Source organism: Falco naumanni, chromosome 1 (assembly GCF_017639655.2).
Source record: "Falco naumanni isolate bFalNau1 chromosome 1, bFalNau1.pat, whole genome shotgun sequence".
Classification (NCBI taxonomy): domain Eukaryota; kingdom Metazoa; phylum Chordata; class Aves; order Falconiformes; family Falconidae; genus Falco; species Falco naumanni.
Window position 1 is genome coordinate 108,437,946 of NC_054054.1, and position 20,710 is coordinate 108,458,655.

Here is a 20,710-nt window from a genome sequence, read left to right on the forward strand (position 1 = left end):
AAAAAATAACCACCAAAAAAAAACACACCCTGCCGTGCCATCCTGGATAATTATTTACTAGCCACAAGGTACTCTGCTAGTATTTCTGCACCACCACAAATCATGTCAGCCTTTTTAGAAATGCAGTGAGAGACAGCATAGTCTTTTTTAACCATACATACCAAGAAAGTAACATTTTATTTTAAGTAAGTCTCTTGCCATCTAATGCAGAAACAACAAAAACAACTTGCTAGGATCCATTTCAGATTATGAAACTCTCTAAAGTACTCAAATATCAGGCCTACTTATTCAACAATATCCTGTGAGCTACAGCCTGTAAGTCTATCTGTGTCAAAGGCATTTGGACCTCTACAGATCCATCATTAACCCTGCAAAGAGAGAAAATGGAATTATCACAGAAAGGCTGAACTGCCTTTTTTTATTCCCTCCACATGGTTCTAACAGAGTCATATGATTACACAGATACTATTCATGCATTTACACTCGTGAAGTTTAACAGTACCACACAGTCACAAAACTAAGTAGGCCTAAGAATAAAGATGTAATACTAAATAGGAAAAAAAAAAAAAAAAAGTGCACTGCATGCACAGAAAACAGCCTTATGTCAGTGAAGAGCTTGACAACCAGATGGGTTCCCGAGTGTCCTATAAACGCTACTCACAAGGTTCTGGTGGGGGTGGAAGAGGCGGTGGTGGTTCTTCAGTGGCTGCAGCTGCAGCAGCATTTGCTTGTGCAGCTTCATTTGTCATTGATCTGGTGATTCTGCCCTTACGACGACCTTGACTATTGGCTGTTTTTCGGCCCCTAGGAGTGGCCTGCTCCCTTTCCTCTGTTTCCTCTGGTGCAACTTCGGTTTTGTCCTTTTCTTTGGTATTCTCTCTGGGAGTAGTTAAAATATAATTCAGTCACATTCAGATAGCCATTATGGGCAGATATTCCTGATATCAATGTCAAAAAAACCCCAAAACCCATCAAACTATAAAACAAAACTCCACAAACCCAAAAGACTCCTTTAGTGAAACTGAATTCACTTACTGTCTAAAATTGAGAGTTGCTAGAGAATAACAAAGATACATGATATTATCAAACAAAATACAAATTCTGTGATAGAACATGAAAAAAGCCCAAACCAAAAAGACAGAAAAATTATTGTGTGCATAAAAATAATCCCACAGCTTTTTTCACCTGTCTGGTTAGTTCAACAAAACAGAGGAATCCGTATGTCCAAAAAAATTGTTTAATGCACAAAATCTAACCTAAATACGAACACTTTTCAGCCCAGACTTCACTGTCAGGCTAATGCAAATCCTGTTCTGATCTGTGCAAAAAAACTGCAATCTAGGGTGAATAAATGCATTTTCAGTACATATACTTACTTAGATTCCTCCTTCTCATCCTTTTCCTCTTCATCTTTCTTTTCCTCCTCTTTTTTCTCTGCTTTTTCTGCTTTTTCCTCTTCTACTTTTTCTTCTACCTTTTCTTCTTGAGAAGGACGAGCAATTTGTTGCTGAAATGAAATGGGATTTACATATCACAACTTCATCACACAAGGGTGCAGCAACTTGTACTCAGAGCACTGCAAACACTGACCCTGCCTTACCTCCTGCTTGGTGGTATTTTAAGTTACAGTTACTGCACACCAGTCAACATAACAGCAAAATGCCTCTGCCAGAAACTGTAACACCTATCTGCACCCTGAAACATAACAAATGTGAAGGACCAGACAACGGCTCCCAGCCTTCAGAAGTCCCCTTTGCCACAGAACGTGCAGTTTCTATATATTAGCTGTATATCCTTAGTATTTCTCTGTTTATTTTCTCTTACATTTCTTCCAGTCAGATGCCCCACTCAGATATGGTATTTTGTCTTATAAATTCCACTGAGGTACAGGCTTCTTTTGTAGCGTGAGCACAGGGCTGATAATGTACACCTACGTGTGTCAACAAATACACGTGCTATCATACGCTTCACTAAAATGAACAGCGATGTTTTAGAAGTGCTTGGAGAGGGCTGGCCAACATTTCGTGTAGTAATGGTGTTGCTCCTCTCAAATTTTATTTTTAACGATGTCCATTTTAAAACAGTGAAACATGATAGCTTACAACTTAGAAGCAGATCTTGTAGCATGAAAATTATGACCAACTCTAAGTCCCCTTCTCAAAACTGTCGTAAGAAATGTAATTGTTCAAAAGATTGGGTCAGGAATTTTAGACTTATCTTTCCAGCGCATTTACAGAAGGAAAAAACTACAGCCTAGAATTTTTATGGGTTGTTTGGTTTTTTTCCAACTATAGTCTTTTGTAGTCTTTATTGTGATAATTTGCAAGCACATTAAGCACTGACAAAGCAATGACTATTACGAGTTATTATCCTAAGGAAACAGTACAAAACACTACGCATTACCCGTTAAGGGACTCTCACTCCTTATCTTTCAAAGCAATCCAGATAACTACCAGTGCAATGGTATCTCATATTAGAAAGCACATAAATTTTACTTAAACTTTCCAGAAGACACAATCTGCTTCAAACAGGAATTAATGGAAGAAATTTCTATTCCTTAATGTGATCACATAAAATTACCAGCATGGTCCCTTACAGATGCTAAAAAAAACCCAAACCAAACCAAACATGTAAATTTAGAAAAATTTGTAACATTGTTTTTGCTATTCGTTATGACATGCACACAAAAACCCCCTAGCCTTGACGTTCCTCGACTTCGCTGCTAGAAGTGATCTAACCTTATACAAGGCAAATATCCTGTGGCGTTGTAAGAAAGCATTAGAAAAATGACACTGCTCATACAGGGGGGCAGGGGGTAAAGTATTAGGAAAGATCTATCAAATGTCACTACAGAAATAATTTCCTTAAGTTTTAGTGCTGTTATCCCCCCTAAATATAGTCAGGAGCCTAAATATTGCTTTTTGCCACCTACAATGATATATCTGCACATGCCCAAAACACCTTACTTTCCAACACTGCCGCCCTTCTATGTTCATAGCTCACCAGCAAATTCCTTCCCCTCCAGGCTAAAATATCAAGCAGTAGTTGGCTGCCACTAAAAAATCCACGCAACCCACTCCCCAAAATCCCAGAAGCCTTACATGAAGCAACCGGCAAATGAATGAACTCTCTGGATGGGCCTCAAAAGCCAGCAACCCACATCAATCACCTAGAGCTTTATCCATATTGCCTGTTCATGCTGAACAGTATCTGTAACAAGGTGATTTTCCCAAGTGCCATGAAAAAATCCAAGCCTTCTGTACAAAGCACCACAACAAGAATGAGAAAAGAAAGCCTGAGGCTGCAACTGAGGTTATAGCAGGCGGGACTCCAGTTAAAGCTGAGGGGAGAGCGAAGAGGAAGAAAGAGCTCTCTTCCTCCTTGCGGAAAATATGGAAGTTTATTTAAAATGTGTGATTACAGTTTAAATTCTGTCTTAAATCTGTTTTCATAAGAAACTACGGAACGTAAGAGAGGGTGTGGAGTCAGATATGGCCACACAGAGGGAACCAGTCACAGGAGTTTACACTGAAGGGGCTTGAACGTGTTAAGCAAACCACCTCCGTCAGTCGTCACTCGAGTCACCCCTTCAGAAGAACTGCAACACCCAGAGGCTCCCCGCTCAAATTTGGTGTGTGCAGAACCGGCTTGTTCCTTGCTGGGCATTAGATGCTGCAAGCCAACTTCAAAAAGCAAAATACATGTAATATTCATATAAAGAACCTTTCAAACCAATACCCAAAGTACACTTGGCAATTCATGGAAAGCCAAGGACAGAGAACTACAAGATTGCTGTTTTAGGGCTTCATTAACTCGGATTTTACAGTCCACTGAAAATTTCCTCAAAATAGGCTTTTTTTTCCCCACAGAGGAGCCAACCTTCCTGTAAGTGTAGCAGCAGGTGTCACTGTTTCACTAACAAAACTGGGGCTCGAAATTATCACAAAAAGGACTTGTTTTTGACATTTTAATAATGTGAACTGGAGCAGAAATGCCAAACACTAACCACTATCATCTTGCTGCAAATTATTAGCACTTAAGATGCTGGCATTGATTATGCAAAACCTTCCTTCAAGCGAGATGTCAGAGACATGCTAAGATAAATTATTTCCATCGTGCTAAATAGACTGGCATCAAAATCAGGGTGTTAAAAACTGCATTTTAAGAAGGAAAAAATAAAAATTAAAAAAATAGATCCGTATTTTACATATAATTATTTACAAAGCAGTCGCTGAAAATCCACTGTTCCTTTTGCCTTGCTAACTTAACATCACACTACGTAAATAACAGGGTTCTCTATTCCACAGTGAATTTATTTAACATGCATAAGCAATAGGTCAAGTGTAGGTTAAACACAAACCTTAAAACAGTTGAAGCCTCCGTCAGCGACGTACCTGCACATTCATCAGTTGATTAAAACTTTTACTATCCAGACAAGGGGGACGGGCTTTAACTCGGGGTACAACTCAAAAGGACAAAACCCACACCGGCACCGACATCACACAGCTCTTTAACAGAGGCTGCCTGACCCAGCAACGTGTTTATTCCAGGAAACTGTGTCATTCTGCCACCTAAGCTGCCTAGAGCAGAGTTGCCCATCTCACATACAACCTTCTAATCTCACCGGAGTCACCAGAGGTAATCCCCACCAAGCTCGGCTTGATTGGCCGTCACAGACATACAGCAAATTTCTGTCTAGTCAGATCACCGGACTGTACCACCTGCTGCAAAGGCACACGGCTCCATCCATAGACACGCGGATGTGCTGACCGGGCAGCCAGACCACAGCAACACCCCTCTTGCTGACTACCGCTTTGCTACCAAATTTCAATGGAAAACTTTACTTGGAAAGAACCTCTTTGCAGTGAGATTTTTAAGGAATTCTCTGTAATCAATGCAAAAGCATCATAGAGCCATGCCTTCTTCCAATACTATGGTAAAAACTTGCTCTTCATTTGAAAAGTCACATTTCTTTTAAGACACACTTGCTTACTTGCCTCTATCAGCATTCTGGAACGGTTTAAGTAGCATTTTTACAAAAAGTCCTTTCTAGACCTATTAGAGGACAACAATGTATCAGAATTTAATAAGCCTTATCTCTTAACTTGACATGCCTTAACCTAGCGTTCAGCTTTGCTAAAGTAAAAGCCCCCACACTGAAACTTGAGTCAAATTGTACTCACTACATTCTCTGGAGGATCTCAACATCATCACCATGATTAATATCTTCTCCACTGCAATATTGCAATTGCTTGCCTTCTAATTTACAAAAATATATGAACTATTATTAAGAGTTTAAGCTGAAGCACCTGTTATTGGCATAAGCACATCTCTGAGCACATCATAAATCTCACACGACTTGTGTTTGCCAATCAGCAAGGAAGTTTCAGGTTTCTGCTCAGAGATATGAAAAATATCAGCTTCACACAAAGCTGGGGCATGGGAGGGAGAAGGGAGATGAGCTGCATTCTGCAACCGTAAGATAAAAGTTCTGGCAAGCAAGGCAGTTCAACGCTCTCAGGTTTTTTTACTAGCTGTTCTACATGTTGCTAATTAATCATTACTAAAATTAAGAAATATAAAAATTATTTTTGGTATCATGTATTTCCTTACTACAGCATTACTGAAGACGTAAACTACAACACTTCTGAATTTAAACTTCCAGAAGTGGTAAAATTTCCCATTTAGAATGTTTATAGAGTATTTCCTCGAGTTTGCAAGTACATCTCAACCTTCTTCAGATCTATAAAGTCCGACGCTTATCTGCATCCTTAACAAAGCACACATTAAGCAGTTGCCCAAAGTTCAGTGACCTGCTACAGTACTTAACGTGGATCAACAACTAGCAATTAAGACATACAACTCTGCTAAAATTCAAAAGAGCAAGTAATTTGAGTTGAACAAACAACGACAGCAGCTTCAGTGTTCCAACTCACTTCACACATATCAGTATTCACAGGAGCAGTTCCTACGACAGGCAGAGCACCTTGGGTTTCCTTTTATAGTGAACTAAGTTTACAAATCTATGCCCTTGGGTACAGAGCTGTAATAAAAATATTTCTATTTATATATGCATTATCCAAGGAAAACAAACAATTTACGGATTGAGAAATCCATCCAAATTTTGAACTCCACCGGTTCCAATATTCTAAACTTTAACAATAGACATTGAAATACACAGTTATGATCTGCATATCTCAAAACTTAGTTATTTTGCATTACAGCTTGAGCCAGTTCTGCCTCCTCACCCCTCATAACAGCTGCAGAAGAACAGCATATGGCAAAGATAGCACTCAACGTGTATGCTTACTGTGATCACACCAAGCTCATTTTATAACAGAATATGAAAGTAAGCCACTTAAAACAGCAGCATTATCTGTGTTTAGCGTCCACAGCAATTGTCTCCATTTTGGACAATCTCATTTATTTCTATCTTCTTTGTATTCCATGCATCCATACTTTAATGGCAATCAAACACCATCACTGGGCACATGAAAATGTATTTTTCCTATTAAAAGCATTATTAGACTTAGAACGCCTAACAGAAGTTCTGGCAAAATACAGGTTATTTCCAGTATTTTCTCCCATCACAGTAGTTCACTATTAGTCACAGTAGAAGCTCTAACTAAATCTTGTGCATAATGACAATGACCTTATCCCAAGCGATCCATAATTTGTGCAGTACAGACAAGTCTCCTGTGGTAGGACCTCTTCTCTTAGAGGACCAGACCATAATTTATACAACAGCACCATAGAAGCACACAATATGATGATCTAGTGAACAGGACCAACTTACAAACTGAAACTGTTTGCAGCAATTTTATATTAAAAATACATTTACTGGGACTCTCAGAAAACTTACATTATTTTAAAAGGGGATTCAAATATCCTGAAGTGTGATATTTATATAATTTGCTATTTTGCAGTTCAGTACAGATTTGTACTGAATACCTCAAAGTCTCCACAATTTTCTCTTTCGCATTGCTGCTGAAATATGACTAAATCCAATAACCCACAACTCTTCAGATTTTAAGGTCTGCGTATTTGAAAGGACTCTCCTGCCTCCATCAAGCTTCAGTTCTAACAGAGCGCTGGGTATTTCTTCAGCACATCGTATCTATACTGGTTTCCAGCTGTTAAATTCATTTTAAGGATGCAAACTCAAGATACCTGGCAGGCTTTGTTGCTGTATCTAGTACTATGTCCATATACTTTTATTTCATATATGACCTTCTTTCCTAACCTGTCACTGACACATCTTTCATCCTATTTGCAGTATTTCCTAAGTACTTGATAGATGCAAGGGGAAATCAGAATGGGAAGAGTAGGGAACATGTTCAGTGAACACACAGCACTCCTCTTGCTTTCTTAAAAATAAAAAATCCAAAATTTCTTAATGTATTTTTTTGTTTGTTTTCCAATATCCACATTAAACCTGGTACACCAGCAAATATATTTATATGCTTTTTTGTCCATAATACACTGTTTTTTCCCCTCCAAAGGCTTCCAAAACTTCCAAAGGAATACCTCCTGAATCAGCAGAAGTTTTATTTGCATGCATTAAATTGGTCTCTTTCTTCTTACTATGAAGTTCCAGTTTGACTTTGAGCCTGACCACCAAATAAAGATCACTATTAATTTCTGCTTTTTGACAAACACTAACATTATGAAGTGATTATATATATATTTTCCACTGCAAGTCACATGCTAAATCTAGTTTCTGTTGACTCCAACATAGGATTTAATGATGGATTCAACTTCAATGTCTTATGGCAGGATCCTCAAATAAAATGAATTGTCATATCAAAAAAGAAGTCAGAAATGTGCAAAGGAAGATAATACTCCACAGAATTAAAAACAAACTAAAAGAACACCCTTTGAGGTCAGGTTTATTTAAATTTAAAATGGTCAAAAATGCAGTAAAGGAAAAAAATATTTTTCCTTTTCCCACTTCCTCATGCATATAACATACTTGCTATACTGGATAGTAAGACAGTTGTAAATATGAAACAATAAAATAGCAATATCCAAGTGATGAATGCATTTAAGATACCTGGTTTCTTCCTCTGCGTTTACCATAATTCCTTCGCACAAGGGCTTTATAATTTTCATTTTTCTTGGTCAAATAATAATATAATACACAGTCAGGAACATTCTGAAGTGAAAAAGCACAAAAAATATTTAGGTTTTACTCCTATTAAAAAATATGGGTTTAGTATTTAATTTCTCTCAACACTTAAACTATTCAGCCCCTAGACTAAAATAAAACTCTATTAGATTTGTTTGCTCAGCAGGGAAGTGAATTCACACACAAATATAACAATGTAACTAAGCGTAAAATTATAGTGTTTAACACAAGCCTCATGTATTTATAATATCCCTCTGCTACTTCAGTCTGTGTAATTTAATCTATACTAGACAATTTGCAAGTTTGAAGGCTTGTTTATCGTAATAGCTGTATGTATTCAAGATTCTGTTGTCTTAACAAATCCTAATTCTGTTACTTCTTACATCAGTTCTGCACAGTCATTTCTAGAGACTACAATTAGTTCTAGAGACTAATTCAGCCAGCAGTAGAATCCCACTGACTTGAGAGGTGGTGGCAAGATTTCTTACAATAGAACAGTGGCTCAGCAAAGCCAATTATGTCCTTATCTAAACAGTGAGATAGTTAAGCTTACCTGCTTCAAAAAGAAAATAAGATCAAAACTAAATGAAGTGCCATTTTCTTTTATTTTTGTCGATAGTAATTTCACTATTTCACTAACTTTTGTTAGATGTCTGCATGCACTGATTGCGTTACTGATCAAGTCCTGTCAAAGCAGTAATAGGGGGTTTTTTTGGACTTAAAATTTTTCCAGGAAGAGAAAATGATGCTGGGATAAATGACTTACATTTGGAAAGTCAGGGATCCCACCCTAGGCTCTACTTATATTAAAAAAGGTCTTACCTTTCGTTCCAGGTAGGAAGCAATTAGACCAAAGTTCTTGGGATGTTGGACAAACCTTTTATAAATCAGAAATTATTTAAGTTTAACAACATAATTCATGATCATATAAGCAAAGCAGTCTTCCAAACAATCTGTTCCATCAGCAAGCCTTTGATTTACACAACTGAAATCAGTCTAAGAAGCCCAGTTTTCAAATTGTGCAAATTTAGAACTAAGCACTTAAAATTAGCTATTAGCTGACATAATGAGAACATATACCTACTCTTCCCATTTTAATGTTATCACAGAACTAAATCACTTTTGAGAGAAGTTCTTATCTAAGGACTAAATGCATGTGAGCCCACTCAGACAAAAAAATAAGTGGAGAAGCCTAAAACTTTTGCCACGGTTCCTTCATTCCACTAAGAACATTATCAAATATTACTGCACAAAAGCTTCAGCGTTCTTGATTTAACTGACATTTACTGTGGGGTTAGGTATTTAACTGTCATTTGCAATGTAATAAAAATAAAAGATAAGAAAGCCCATTACTTTTCCTTAAAAATCTCTTTCTCATGGTCGGTCCAGACATTCATGAACTGTCTGTCTTTATAAACTTTCATGGGATCCTCCATCAGACCATTCATATTAATAAACTTCACTCGTCTTTGTTCTGCATCAAACATCATGGGAGGAATGACAGAGAGCTGACGCATTTGTTTTTCATTATTCTACAGCCAAAAAATAAAAGGAAAAGGAAAGAATTCAAAAAGTTGATACTAATGTTTACAGTTCTTGAATTATACAACTCTTTAAAGCTCCACCACAGTATACATTCATAGTTAGTTTGAAATTTCTTTTTGTCCGCTTCTAAACTCTTCTAGAAGTTGTCACTATCCCAACAAACATTTACACAGTCAGCTTAAGGAAACAGTGTCACAAATGAAAAACTAAAACGGCACAGGGTTTTAGAAAGGAAGAGTTTTCACATGTTTGTTAGAGCTGTAAAAAACTACGTTGTAGCAAGCCTGCAAGGAACACCGACGCATGAGAAAAATCTAGGACAGATGCAATTAGGAAGCATAACACTTAAAAGTATTTGTAAGACCTGTTTCAAGGTAAATTTCATGCATATTCTCTCAAACCAGCCCCAAAATGTTTCTCTTATCAAAAAAAAACAAACCCTCTGAAAGAGACCTTTCACTGCCAATAAAAATATATTGAGTCACTTGCTATGCTTCTATAGCAAAGTACAGACAACAGCCTCACCTCCTGCTCAGAAAGTCCATCAATGATTTCAGAAATCTCATGTTCACTTCTAGCAATAGTTGCTGAAAGTCCGGCCCCTCTTTGACCAACTCTAAAATTAGGGGTAAACAGAAGTAGTAAGGATAAAATGGAAAACAGCTGTATTTTCAGACTTTGTACACAACAATGACAACCTTCAAAATTCCTCAAAAGAACTGTTACCAGTCTCACAGATCAGTTAGGGCTGTTTTTTTGTTAAGCAGTCTCAGAGTACAGACTCTGTTCACACACTGCAATTTCAAACAACTGCTCAGTTTCACAGGTGAATTTGCAAAGCTCAGCAAGAAGGGCACGCTCGAGTCAACAGCAAAAAAGGATTGTTACCACTGATTCCATTGCAAGTAGTTGCCTTAGATACATTAATACGCTTCTGTGGAGCATGAAAAATGTTCAGTGGCACAAAACCCATCACCTTAATTACTACAACTGATACACCGTGGCTTTTTTTTAAAAAAAAAAAAGAAAAAAGGAATACTAAATTTTCCTTTCATCATTTTGGCCAAGTTACTAATACAGCACTAAGACTCGTTACAACAAGGGAAAATTTTCAACTTTTGAATTCATGGGGAGAGCTGTAGTTTGGAAGAATTTTTCAGCTTGCGATTATTACACTTAAGAATGTCATAATAATACATTACAGCATGTGGATCAAAAAGCATTTCAGAGAGAAAAATCATTGATAATTAGACAGACAAAATATCCTCATTTGTTCAAAGATTTTACCAAACTAATCAATTTGCATAAAATCTGTTAAAAAAAAACCCTTAGTATTTATGCAGCAATAGTGTTACAAGCAGAGCTACAGACAAAGATGCCATTACATTAGAGAACATGAATATAATGTAAAGAGATGGCCCCCTTCCCAAGTAGTTTGCAATTACAAAGATTGAATATATTCTTAAAGTAAAAGCTTCTCATAGACAAGACTGCTGTTTCCATTCTAACATTTTTTCTTTCTTTATTCCACAAAGCCAGATCTTGCTGCCTCCAAGACGTACTGCAAACTATCTGCTTTTCCTATGTTTTATGAAGTAAGGTGATTTAGACAGATGGTTAGAAGAAATAATGAGATGAAATCTTTATGGGTCTTGAACTCTCAAAGGTGTATTAAAATGATTCAAAACATTAGATAAACAGATTTCAACACAACTGAATCAAACTTGACCTAATTCTAATTTAAAACGCTACCTACAGTACTGTAAATAAAGTGAACTCTCAACTGAATTGTGCTTCATTCCTTTTAAGACTTTTTGTATAATTTCCATTTAACAAACGCCTGACAGATTAAAATTAAATAGCAGGGACTTAATTGTCATAGCTTGCATACATCAAAAAACAAAAATGTCTAGAATCAAATTACACAGCAAGTACAACAAAAGATCACTCAAATTGTTAATTAAAGAAGTCAAATGATTTTTGAGTGTGTAGGCTAATGATTATAGGGAACATGAAACAAAGGAGCGACACCAGTGATAGCAAAATACTAAGTACAAGTTAGGCTGTAGGACCAAACCAAACAGGCTCGCATGAGGCTGACGCTCCAGTTATCTTAAGTCCAACTCCACAAACCCCTTTATGCATTTGAGCAGCTTTAACTCATATGGTCTCATCGAGCACCACAACCTAATGAGTCTTTGCTAATTAGCCCTTTTCCTGTATTTCTTTTGGAAAAATAAGGGGTTTGATGGCAGATCTGAAGAGAGGGATAGGAAAGGGACAATTTGGACACATTAAGGCAGCCCAAGAGGACACCAAACTGACGAGGCTAGCACTGCTGACAAAGCTGGTGGGGAGGGACAGGAGAGGGTGAGACTTAAGACAGTGGATATACAAAGATAATCATGAAGATCCTTAGGATGTGAAGTGAAACTTGACCAAAATGCCATGAAACACAGCAAATAAATGAAAGAACATCTTACTCGATACTGTATGATACTTAAAATACTGGGTTTTAAGGAATAAAATGATGAACACAAAACTTAACCATTAAGATGAACCAATTTTATTATTAATTCTTAAAACTGAAGTACTGAGAGATATTTTGTAGGAAATATTTCAAATCCATGGTAATACCTTTGGAATCGTTCTTGCTGTTCTCTTTGCTTCCGGATTTCTGGAAATTGTTTTTCATAGTACTCTCTTGTTTTGCTCTCCTTAGCTTTCCTACGTGGATTATTTTCTATCCTGTCAACTTTTTTCTCCCATGCCTCCATCAGCTGATCATAACGTTGACAGATTTTCTGTTCCTGTTAAATTCCAAAAGTAAACCTTGAACTAAACAAAAATACACTAAGTGATCAGTATGCATAACACGAGTAGGCTCCCAGAATGAACAAACATATTTTTCCTGCTCTAGTGGCTTCCATTTTGAAGATGACATTACACAATTTTCAGCAGAGAGGTGAGGAAATGGATATGAAAATGCAGATTTTGCATATTACACACTATTTCTTTGCTTTACACATCACAATGGTATTCGGTAACAGCTATTACTGCCTTCCAGAAATTGCACATCTTCTGGTACCAGGCTTTTAGTTAGTGGATTTTTTTAATATTTTATTTAAAATTTTTAATTAACAGAAGGGGGCTGGAATCCCTGCAGTATATCCTCAATGTGGGTGATATGTAGGGAGCTGCTCCTACATGAAAAAAACTAGGATCATAAGAAGAAAAACACTTAATTGCATTTTCATAGCGGAATCTTCTAATTTGATGTATAACCCTTTGCTATTTTTAATAATAAAAATGATCTTTCAGACACCACCCAGAAGGGCCTCTTGACTTTGTATGCCACTTGCTACAACAGCATGCAAGAGAAAGCATTAAGTCAATTAATACTTGTATCCAACATGTGTGAGTTAGATTAAAAGTGCTGTCAGACTTCAAAAATCAGAGATCTGCCCCATTTTCTTTCAGATACTACAGCTGCTATACAAGAAAAGAAGTTCAGAGAGGTCAGGCATGACAGTTAAAGATTTCACTGGGTGTCTTCCACTCATACTCTTTAAGAAGAGAAAAGGAAAGGAAAGAAAAAAAAGCTTTTCCCGTATTGTACTTTAGATGGTTTTCAGTCAAATAATCAACAGACCAGTTATAAACCCGCAGCTTATTTTCTAGTAAAGCAACTGAATTTTAGCTTAAGATCTTATTTTTCTAATCAATAGGATTTACACGACACATTTGGGAATGTAACTCAAGGATCCAGACAAAACCAAACACGTGCTCTTTTTACAAAAACATGGCAGTATTACCCGTTGTTTTCTTGCATGGTTTCTTCTTTTAAAGAACAGTATTAGCTTCTTCCTCATCACTTGGTTTCTGGAAAACAAAATTAGGGGAAAAAAACACCAAACAACAAAAAACAAAGTAAGTAAGAATCAAGCACTTCAAAATTACTCAGCAAAGCCCATATAGATCCTAGATGACAGATCATTATTATGAAAAATATTTTTGAGGTAGAAAATAGAGGGGAAATTTCTGATGAAACAATCATCTAACTAATACTGTATTTTAGAAGAGAGGATATTCTTGAAGATGGCTGGAACAAGCAATTGAGACACAGAAGCTTACAATTTCAAGTTACATGCTCTCCTTTGGAATGAGACAATATGCTAAAATGAGTAAATTTGGCTTAAGATATTATGCTGGAGCGGGGTGGGGGGGAATCTTTGTAATTCAATCCTAAAGTTAAGACTTTTACAATGTATTACTCAAAAAAACCCAGTATTTTGGAACTGCTAAGAGAAGATTTTAAAGGACAGCCATCTGTAGGATTTTTTCTGTACTTAGAAAATATTATGAAATGCTAGTAAAAGTTATAGCACTTCATAATATGCATGTAATTCATTATGCATTTCTTCACACCTGAAACCAACAATTCATTTCTTCCTTTGTAAAAACTGGTAGTACAGAAAATGGTTATGAATAAACAAATCCTATGAAAAGACTAACGTTCTTCAAGAAATTTGAAGTGGGATAATCATGCCACAGCAGTAAAGTTTGTCTAAACGCCACCAATATTTGAGTTGCAAAGTGAGACATGAAAGTAAATATTTTTTTTTCCCAGTTACTGTGCCAGAGAAGCCATGAAAAGGCCTTGGTCTTCATAGTTACAATAGAATGGGATTTCCTCAAAGAAGATTTGCAAGAAATATGCACTTTTGTGACCATTGAAATTCAGCCATTACTTTCACTAGTAGCAATACATGTTTTCAAAACAAGCTGATACTTGTTGCAATGGAGTGATCACTATTTTGGTATTTTATAGCATTGCTACACAGTGAAATCAATATTGATTTGACATACATAGGTAAAAAGGAAGATTTTGTTCTACGTTATGAATGACATTTTGTAGAGAAGTTCAGCATCATCTTTGCAGAACTGAGATGTTCAAAGCAATTGGATGAAACGAACACCATGAAGAAGGTCTCTTTTACGGACATTTGAGTACAAATAAGCTCAATTAAGCACATTTTTAAATTAATCTATTAAAACTACATTTCTATTTATAAACAATATTTACTGCAGTAAACTAAAAAACCACAGCTCATACAAATTCAAGAAACAAGTTCTATATGAAAAACAAAAAAATTACTTTCCTCAAAAACCACGTTTCTTTCAGAAGACAAGCAGTTTATTTCAAATAATTGAATTCGGTTTGCCCTAAATAACAGGTAAGTGTAGCATGCAGTAACTCTGCTCATAGCCACGACAGAAAATGATTACATGGTTAAGTCAATAAATAAAGACATAATAAAAATAAAATAAATTAAAAAAAATAATCAGGACTCCTCCTAAGGTTTATTGACAGTGGTAACTTTTGAAACTCTTCTTTGAAAGGTACTTTCAGGGAAAGTTGACTAGATATATCTATGTCAGATGTGGTATTTTAGACTCTGAAAAACACTAGCATTACCAACTTCAGTTTTATATTTATCTTTAAGTTCAGATTAAAAGTTACAGTTTCTTTCTGCCTTCAATACATGTAACTCCTGCTTTTCAGCACTGTTCTACAACATAGATATCCAAAAGTTACATGGACTGGAAGCTTTTAATTATGGATAAAGTACACACACTATTTGGAAATCACAGCAATGAAAAATTCGAGCAAATGTTTAAGTCTAGCTGCCCTAAATGGCACCGTGACAAGATATTAAAGCACTTACGTTTTGATGTTTTCATGGTAGACCTTTGTGTCTGATGGTTGGTTGTAAAGTGGCTACAATTTTGGATTAGAAATGTATGCTTAGTACTTTTCAATGCATGTAATTCTAAAAGTATATGCAATATATTTAACAATATCTTAGTATTCTGCCAACAGTGCACTCAACCTGAGATGCAGCAGTCTGAAGGGACTAGAAGATATTCAACACAAAGCATAGATTTCATTACTTAGAATCAGGTTATAACTACTCATGTACAACAGTATTTCATTTTTTTCATATTTCAAACTCTTCTCTCAATTAGCTTCAAATCGATTTTAAAAATTACACTTATGTGGCCAATCAGTTCACTAAAGCCCCAATTCACCAGTGCATTTAAACACCCACTTTTATACATAAACAGAACTACATCTGTTTACCACAGCAGATTTACATCAACTGGCAACACAGAAAACTGAACAAAAGACAGACAAACAAACAAAAACCCCCACAACTTACCAGTTCAACTTTTGGACCAAGACCTTCAAAAATCTTGTGAGCTTCTTCTGCTTTTTTCTGCAAGAAAGATTTTTTTAAAAATATATAGTCTAAGTAAATCACCTGAAGTTAGCATCAAAAGTGCATCTGAGCTTTTTCACTTATGCTAGCTGCTAAACCCCTGTCTGACCATACTATATCCTTCTTAACCTACTTCTGCAGTGCTGCCTCAGAAAATCAAGAAACTCATACTTGAATTGTGCAGTCACTACTCTGATCTCCGTGTTTGGAAGCTGGTAGAGCATAAACGCAGAAACTGATTTCTGCAATTCAAAAAGAACATACATTTAACAAATAACATAGCAAATCAATATTAAGAGGAAAAAAGGTGTCCAGTAAAATGAAGTATAGCTAGCATCAAAAAAATGGAAATAAGAGACTAAAATTGTCCAGTTGCCAAGTGTGGGAGTGTGAATCCATGTGTACATACACACACAGAGAGAAATATGTCAAAGGTCCTACTTACCTCACACTAGGCAAAGACCCTGAAACAATTCTGACCCTAAAGGAGGCAGCACTAAGTAAGACAGTTGGCTTTCACAATCTCATTTCAAGCCTGTACAATCTTCCAAAGCTCTTTGTCAACAGCCAGGCTATCTGAAATGACCCTCAAATTTCCTTCCTCCCCCCCAGCAGTTATATGTGCTAGCCCTCAGATATCTGCAAAGAAAAATATAGGAGAAAATAATCCATAAAGCAGTTACTATTCAAAAGTGTTCTGCTAAGTTCTAACCTCTTTCCATATAATTGCAATCTTGAGAAATTCTTTGGAACTCACAGCTGTACAAAATAATTATATATCAAGGAAATATTATAGTACTACCCCGGAAGAATGTTTTTTCTGGTCTCAAAACATTTAAAATTGAACTCTAGCCCTATTACTTTTAATATTCAACTACTGATGGAATTTGGTTAAAGTAATTATCCTAAACTGCATGGTTTGAAGATGAAAGCTGCCAAGGGGATTGTCCTCTTGCACAACTGAAGAAGAAAAGATACCAAACAAGCACTATGTACACAAATGGCTTAACACATCTTAAATAAACCTTTAAATAAGACAGTGAGTAGTGACACGTGCTATTTGTATTAAGCCCCATCAACTCTGCCATTCTGCAGTACATGTAATTCCTGACACGAGAACTCAAACCAAGTGCTAAATGGATTCACAAATGCATTAAGCTTAATAATTGCCTTTGGATATAGAACACTATATCAACAGCTACACAGACAGAAGCTAACAGATAACTATACACTGACACAGGCAACATAAAAATGGGTTTCCACATCTACTGACACGTACACGATGTGGGGAATGCAACAGCAAGTTAAAAACTCTGTTGTAAAACCCACGTGTAACCAGTTAGCAGAGAAAGTTGCACAGCAGCCCACTAAGGTGTCTTCAAACTCACAGTTTTACCTACTACTCAACATGCAACTCAGCTTGTCTTGTTAGGTGATTGTATGAGTTTTATAATTTTTATTACATTATAGCATGAAAGAGATTTAAAACAGTAAAACTGGTTTGTAACCAGAAGTAAACATATTGCTGTACATTGGCTACAACAGTTTTTATAACATAATAATTGCCCTACTGTCCTGTATTAAGTAAATACATCAAATTTCACAGACAACTGGGGGAAGGGGAGAACAGGCTGCATGGAACACTTGAGACAAAGTTCCACTGTATAAAAAAATCTAGTATTGTGTTGCAGGTTTTTACCACCTCAAATTTTCAAAAATAGACTATTGTAATAGAAGTTAGCTGTTTCTCTAACCTACAAAATAAAATCGGGAAATTAAACAAACATAAGCCTCTCACAAAAGACCATACTACTCTCAAAACCAGCAGATATCCAACATCCTAATCTCAAACTACCAGGAAAAAAAAAAAAAAAAAGGCAGGAAGCAGTTTGCTACTTCTGGCAATATTACTGAGCGCCTGTACTTTTCTCATGACTTATGCAACGCAAGCTCACAATTCACCAATATACTACTTCTTCATATCTGTTCATTTATCTAGATCTTAAGAGCCAGAAGTCAGAGTTTAAAAAGAAAGCACAGAATCTTACAACATAGGCAGTTTTTCCCCTTCAGTTAATTTAAATGTTGGGTCTTCAGCCAAGCTTGTCAGTATTTATGTAAGGAAAAGAGAATACAAGATAAATTTCTGTGGCTTTTTTTTTAATTTATCTATCTACACGCATACAAATATCTGTCTATATATACATACGTGTGTGTGCACCTCTCTGTGTGTTTATACATATCTATATCTAAACATCTCAACACAAGGGTCTAGGGATGAGAGACATAGATGTGCTTCCCTAGATGGCTTACAAGATAGAAGAATCCTGTGATCAAGAATAAAAATGTCATGCAAGCATCTTTCATTTAAATAAGTAAATAAGTATTAAAAGAGGGATAAAAAGGGCAGATCAATAAAACAGCAGAAGCAAAAACTGACCCACAGAAGTTAAGACACAATGAGTTTTAGCACATTGGGTCAGATTCACAGCTACACTCAGTCAACTGAAAAGCACGCTTACCCGATTTTCATCGTAAATAATTTGGACAATACTGCGGTGTTTCTGTTCCACTGGAGGAGGGGAGACAGGCCGCTCTGGCTCTGGAGGCTTAGCAGCTTCTTCTTCAAGTTGTTGCTAAGAGACGAAAGAAAGAAAATCAGCCATCCGCACCATGTTACCCTTACCAGTAATTAGTCACCAGAGATAAAATATGCATCTGATCAACAGTTAGCACTGCCTGTTATTTCTCCTTTTAACTGACAAGGAATGAATGAAATGGTTTTAATGCCAATAGGGACGATAACAAGACTATTTTTTGTACTATTGGTAAACCAAATTAACTGTTTAAAAAAGACTTGTTTCAGCTTGACATGTAAAGTGACTTTTGAATTTATCACTATGTAACTTTAAACAAAAATATTAACTTCAGAGAAAGTTACACCAAACCTGCCTTCTCGCAGAGGAAATTGCCTTTCTATTGTAGATATTCAAGTGTCATTATTACTACTACTATCTCATTGTTTACAAAGCACAAAAGTCCTTCTAACACTCCGCAGAGAACATAATTCTAAACATACTTCACAGCAGAAATAAACCACTCCACATGCATTGAAGTTCCAAGATTGTTAAAATACCAAACAAGCAAGAAATACCAACAGCAAAAAAAACCCACCCTGTAATGTTTTCCTAGCTACTACACTGCTGCACTACACACTCTCACATCAAATAAATCTGGTTCAGTGACACCTTCCTTTTTTAATTGTCAATATCCTTCATCCATGCCTGCCACAAACATGCAACAAAGAACTACTGACACTAGGGATCCATCCCATCTTACAGTACTGGCTAGAACATGCTACATTTCTGCATAAGAATTCAAAGTGTAAAATTTTTGCAGAATGCCTTAATAAGCAGGCTCAATTATTGCAGGCAATGACAACTTTGTAATTTTTAAGAAGTCAAATCATAGTAAAAATGTGCACAAATGAACCTTCATAGATAGTATGCATAGTACTTGCTGATTTTGTGGAAAAGTGAACAAACAAACAAAAAGATAGGCATCGTTTAACACACAGCCAGGTATTTAATGACATACTTTTTTATTTTTGTGCTGAAGGTCACTTTACAGGTCATTAAAATTCAGATGGAATGAAATGCTTCCAGACCATAAAAACATATCACTCCAAATAGTTGTCTATTTATTATCCTGGACCTACAAGTTAACAAATCCTATAGCATAACTAATTTCCTACAGAGTTCCCACTTAAAAAACATAATGCTGGCACTATTTCTATCTGGATCTTTGAAAGTCATAAAAGGAAAAGACGACAAGGACTTTGTTTTTGCCAAGGAGTAACAGATGCCTAGATTAAAGGGTGGGTTTAGTTGGCCACAACAGCTACTGGGAAGGCAACAACTACTGCCAGGAAACATTTCCTTTGCTTCCAAAGGCTGAAGTGCAGCGCTCTGGTGCAAAGCACAGCCAGGACCATACCAAAAAAGGTGATACTTCCTCCTTTATTTCTCTGCGCTGTTTACTTGCACCCCTCCTACTACACTTTCCCCCCAACGCTGACCTTAGCTCCAGATGTTAGGATCTCTTGCCCTTGTGAAAGCAGATGATCCAGGGACTTCTGTACAAGCACTGGCTTTGGAGATGCATGCAAGGGATTCGCCCCTTGCACAGACTGAGAAAGAATAAAGATGACAGCCTCCCCTCACCCAGCAGTCATCTTTAAGGCTGAAACTGCAGTCATGGTGCCCTTGTTTCACTAGTCGTCTAACAGAAGTTTAAAATATAAAGCCATCCACTGTTGGTGTTCCTACGTGGCTTTCTCCTACTTTCAAAAACGCCTGAAGCTATGTGATGTTCAATCCACTTAAATGTTTTAACAAAATCATATACATAACCTTCCCTTTTTAACTTGTTCAGTTGGTTCACGTAACCAAAAATTCACCACCAACAACAACAAATGAAGTTTTTCCACACCTTCTTCAGTGGCAGATAAAAACAGTAGTGTCTGCTATGCTTACTTGCTTTTTCTTCAGTTTAAGGATTTGCTGTTCAACTTTCGCAATTTCGCGATCTACACGGTCCATGCTCTGTATCAATTCTTCCTTTGACAGCTTTGAAGGTGAAGCATTTTGGTCCTCCCCACAAGGCTGACCAGAAATTGGAGAAGATGGTCCCTCATGTTTTCCTCCAAAAGATGGGTCCTTTCATGGGGACAGGAGATGGGGTGGGGGTGTGG

At 36.6% G+C, this 20,710-nt stretch overlaps 1 protein-coding gene across 6 annotated transcripts in view; it reads right to left on the minus strand.

The window, feature by feature from the left end:
- Positions 1 to 20,710, minus strand: part of NCOR1 (nuclear receptor corepressor 1) — a 75,335-nt gene that overhangs the window by 33,601 nt on the left and 21,024 nt on the right. For 5 of the 6 annotated variants that reach the window (XM_040617050.1, XM_040617067.1, XM_040617036.1 and 2 more), the window contains 12 exons: positions 20,493 to 20,675; positions 18,480 to 18,593; positions 15,898 to 15,954; positions 15,403 to 15,455; positions 13,489 to 13,555; positions 12,311 to 12,483; positions 10,199 to 10,289; positions 9,482 to 9,660; positions 8,951 to 9,005; positions 8,054 to 8,155; positions 1,377 to 1,507; positions 662 to 879 (listed from right to left, as the gene is read on the minus strand). In XM_040617050.1, coding sequence (XP_040472984.1) covers positions 662 to 879; positions 1,377 to 1,507; positions 8,054 to 8,155; positions 8,951 to 9,005; positions 9,482 to 9,660; positions 10,199 to 10,289; positions 12,311 to 12,483; positions 13,489 to 13,555; positions 15,403 to 15,455; positions 15,898 to 15,954; positions 18,480 to 18,593; positions 20,493 to 20,675 — 1,423 coding nt within the window. Of the gene's footprint in view, positions 1 to 661; positions 880 to 1,376; positions 1,508 to 4,360; positions 4,550 to 8,053; positions 8,156 to 8,950; positions 9,006 to 9,481; positions 9,661 to 10,198; positions 10,290 to 12,310; positions 12,484 to 13,488; positions 13,556 to 15,402; positions 15,456 to 15,897; positions 15,955 to 18,479; positions 18,594 to 20,492; positions 20,676 to 20,710 lie in introns of those variants that run through there. The other variant, XM_040617078.1, reaches the window with a different exon arrangement.